Raw genomic sequence first — 4,313 nt, forward strand, 5'->3', positions numbered from 1 at the left:
TCCCCTGAGTTACTATCTCCCCGGTATTTGGATCTATGATAAACTGCTCCATAATCATGGTTGGAACAAGGCTATTAAAAGAGTATGAAAATCGCGCCATTCGCTCCTTCATCCCGATCAGAAGCATTCAGTCTGATCATTGTCGTTCCATTGTCCGAGTTTTCAAATATTCTTACTTCATATTCAGACCGTTCGAACGCGGGAGCATTATCGTTCACATCCAGCACAGCGACAAGCAGCTGAACGGAGCCTGTGAGCTCAGGCTTGCCCCCATCGGTGGCTGTCAGAAATAGGCTGTGTTCAGGAGCGTCCTCTCTGTCCAAGGCTTTTCTTAATACGAGTTCAACCAGTTTATTCTGGTCGTTCTTTGAATTCACATCTAGTGTGAAGTAATCATTAGAGCTAAGCCTGTAAGTTAAAAAAGCGTTACTTCCAACGTCGGCATCAGACGCGCCCTCTAGCGGAAACCGCGAGTCTGGCATTCTGGATTCTGAAACAAACAGCATTTGCTCTTTCACTGGGAACACCGGCGGGTTGTCATTAATGTCCCTCACCTCCACCTCCACATGGAAAACCTGCAGCGGCCGGTCCACGAGCACCTCCAGGTGGATGCTGCACTCCAAGCTCCGCCCGCACAGCTCCTCCCGGTCGATCCGAGAATTCACAAACAAAATGCCGTTCTGCAGATTCACCTCCAGAAGGTCCCCGCGGTCCTTGGACGCCACCCGGAACAGGCGCGGCACCAGCTGGGCCAGCTCCAGCCCCAGGTCCTGCGCGATGCGGCCCACGAAGGTACCGTGCTTGGCCTCCTCCGGGACCGAATAGTGGAGCTGGCCGCTCCCTGCCTCCCAGGCTGCCAGAAAGAGAAGCGAGAGCAGCAGGCGCTGGGATCCCGAATCTCTTCGCCAGGAATACACCATGTTAAATACCCGTTTTCTATCAGAAAATCTTGTCTTAATATGAAGATGAGCTACTGTACTTTCTGGAGTCTTTTAATCCATCTCCGCTGCCTCTGCCATTGTCCGGCTTTTAGAGACAGATATCGTCAGAGGAACGACTTTGGAGCTTGGGTAGCCAGAACTTCTTGGTGGACAGCGACATCATGTGGCTCTCAAAGGTAATGATTACATGAATTATCACCGCAGTATTATTGGGTTCTTTTGTGCACTATTTTATTTTCCTTTATACTTTAATAGTAGATCCTTAACTTTATCAATTACAAAGGCATTTATACTGTCTGGAGTCTTACATTAATTTAGTTTCAATTAGGAATCTTTCGTCATAAAGATAGGAGTTTCTTCCCAATATTTTAAGTATTGGTATCAATTAATAAATTTAAGCATGATCTGGATAGGTCGTGGATATCATAAATGTACACTATCCTGTATACTTTTGTACAGAAGAAATGTGTTAACATTTATCTGATCACCATAAGCACTGGTATATATTACTCTGAGATAAACATTTAATACTAACCTTTTAATACTTTATCTTCTTGCGGATTAGTGGTAAATTCCCACTTCTTTATTCGGTGGTAGTCAAGTTTTCTTGAAAAGGTCTATTTACTTATGTAAGAAAAATTTAAGTGCATATTGTTAAAAAATATTATTGATATGTCTGTTGTTTGTTAAAATAGCTCTCTCACTTAAAATATTTTCCTTCATAGATTTCTCTGCTATGGCAAACAGTAGTATTTCCACCATTGCCTTATCTGTTGGTTCTTCATCTTTCTGGTGCTCCAAAATATGGATATTTTCCAAAGTTATGCCTTTAGCCATCTTATTTTTTGCAATCCTTTTCTTCAAATCTTTCTATCTACATCATGCCTTCAAACTAGCCAATTACTTGAAGTAAACTTACATCCATATCTATAACCCGCTATTTTCATTTTCTACTAGACATTTTTACCAGTAAAACCTAGCATTGCCTAGAAAACAAGTTGATCAAAATAAACAAAAACTAATCAATACTCACCCAAAAACTAAATCCTTAAAAATCACAATTTTTATAGTATGGCCATGTTCCAAACTCACTTACATGTATTTTTGTGATCCCATTTCCCTTATCTACCATATTTAAAGTGTGTGTACATCTCAACTCTAATTTTACATATCATAATTTTTTTCTGTATGTATACAGCTTCCAATGAATTGTATTAAAATCTGTAGTGAGTTTACCTTTCTATTGACCAACTGCCAAGCCATCAGAATCACATCTGAATGATAGACTATGTGACCATGAGTCAATTTTCTCAGTGTTATTGCTAACCACTTTGCAACATGTCACATTTTGAGGAAAAATGTTTCTCTTTCTCAACACACTCTTTGCTCAAGGTTTGTCTGCTATTTACTTCATCTTTATCTGCCAAAATTCTATCTACACTTCAAAGTCAATCTGAAAAGAAAACTCTTCATATATTCATCAATGAAAGCCTTCATTGTAGGTGATTAAGAGCTCCTTTGACTTTCTACAAAGTCCTTACCAGAAAGCAAGTAAAACAACAAAAGAAAGCAAGGACATTATCTGCAACACTACTTAAATTTATCCTTATGTTGTTTCCTCCAAGACTATCTCTCTACTTTATCCTAGTTAGTAGCAAAAAAATTTGTTGAGAAAATAGCATTACTCAATATCTGTGTGAGGACTTTTTATTGACAAGAAAAAAAATCCTATAGCCATGAAATAAGTCAAAGAGTTTGACTATCTGAAAAATAATTTATCTTCAAGAAAGTAATGATGGTTGAGGAATCCAGATTGGGGTGCTAAGGACGATCTCCTTTCTACTTCTAGTATTTCTCAATATAAATATATTTTTTAAATTCCTTAACAATATACTAGGAAGTTTTTAAATGTGTGTGTGTGTGTGTGTGTGTGTGTGTATGCATAAAAGAAAAATAAGTAAAAACAGAATTACAATTACCACCATTGAAAGGCTAGGCTACTTACAGATTTTCTACAGAACTGAGTATTCTTTCAAAAGGAGTAGCAAATTTGATCTGCTTATGGTGAATTTGAACTTAATGCTCAATGTTAAATAATTCTACTACTTGTCAAACAAGTTTTACCCCCACCTTTGTTCACACTGAAAACAAAAAAGCAAGCTATCCTAAAGTGACTTGCTAAAGTATATCTGAATTGTACCAACTTTGAACATTGACGTTTTAGCCAACCAATTTATTTGTAGATTTTTTAAAAGATTGGACAATGAAGTTATTGTTTCATGAATGTCCATAATAAAGAAGTGGGTGAATAAATCATGATATACCTATAAAACTAAACAAGATGCAGATATATAAAAACAAGAAAACAAATACCTTCCAAAATGAGGAAGCTTTTAAGAAATATCACACAAAAACCAATATATAATTTAATGGAAAATGATAAAATGAAGAAAAGTAGGTTTATAGGAATCGCTTATTTTAAAAAAAAAAAAAGACAAGCAGATTATAAATATATGTGTATGTGAAATAATGGAACATAACAAAAGAAACTGAAACTGCTTCAGAAATTCAGAAAAGTAAAGGGAATGGTTTAGGGTTGGCAGTAACAAGGAGACTTCTTATTATATACTAGATTCCAGTTCTTGAAATTCTGAATGTAAATATATTTCCTGTACAAACAAGAAACACAATAAAAATGCTATTGAACTGCCATTTAAACTACACTTTTAAATTGTTAATATTATTCGTCAGGATGATGGTAAATGTATTTCAACAAAGAAAGCTAAAAGAAGATAGTACTACACAAATACGATAAAGAGTGATAATCAAGTGAAATAAAAATTAAAATAATTCAAGTTCTAAACATTAAAAGGCAAAAATGAAACAGATGGTGTTGAAATATTTAAATATTTTATAATATTAGTACTAAACTGGGATATATATTAGAAAATATATCTTGAATTTTTTTACATTTATAAACTTTGACTACAAAATGTGGACGTGTTTTGGAAATACATCATAAAATAGAGAGAGCATAAGCCATTATTCTAGGTAGAAAAATCTAACTCCAAAAGAAGAAAGTAATCAACATAAATCACAAATTTTGATCCGTAAAATTGCATGTCCCAAATTAAAAAGAGCATATTAGATATGAATATAATAATTAGTGAAAAAGTCTAACACTGAAAAAATATTATATGTAAAGCCATCAACTAAAAAAGAAACAATTATGTAAGAAACATTTAAATAAAAAGGCTTAAAACATTGAAAGCTGTTGGAAAAAACACGATTTATGACTCACGTTGTCTGTAGAGGTGGGACCCTGAGGAAGGCTGGGACTGAAGGCCATGAGGTCGGTCTTGGGCGGGCCCT

The 4,313-nt window shown here is 35.6% G+C and overlaps 1 protein-coding gene across 1 annotated transcript in view; it reads right to left on the bottom strand.

Annotated features, from left to right (window-relative positions):
- Window positions 1-4,313, bottom strand: part of LOC103277112 (protocadherin alpha-6-like) — an 18,728-nt gene that overhangs the window by 12,376 nt on the left and 2,039 nt on the right. Inside the window, 2 exon segments of the mRNA XM_021707292.1 lie at window positions 14-88; window positions 90-953. Of these exon segments, the coding sequence (XP_021562967.1) occupies window positions 14-88; window positions 90-953 (939 nt within the window).

Source organism: Carlito syrichta, unplaced genomic scaffold (assembly GCF_000164805.1).
Source record: "Carlito syrichta isolate Samal-C Ts95f unplaced genomic scaffold, Tarsius_syrichta-2.0.1 Scaffold316481, whole genome shotgun sequence".
NCBI lineage: Eukaryota > Metazoa > Chordata > Mammalia > Primates > Tarsiidae > Carlito > Carlito syrichta.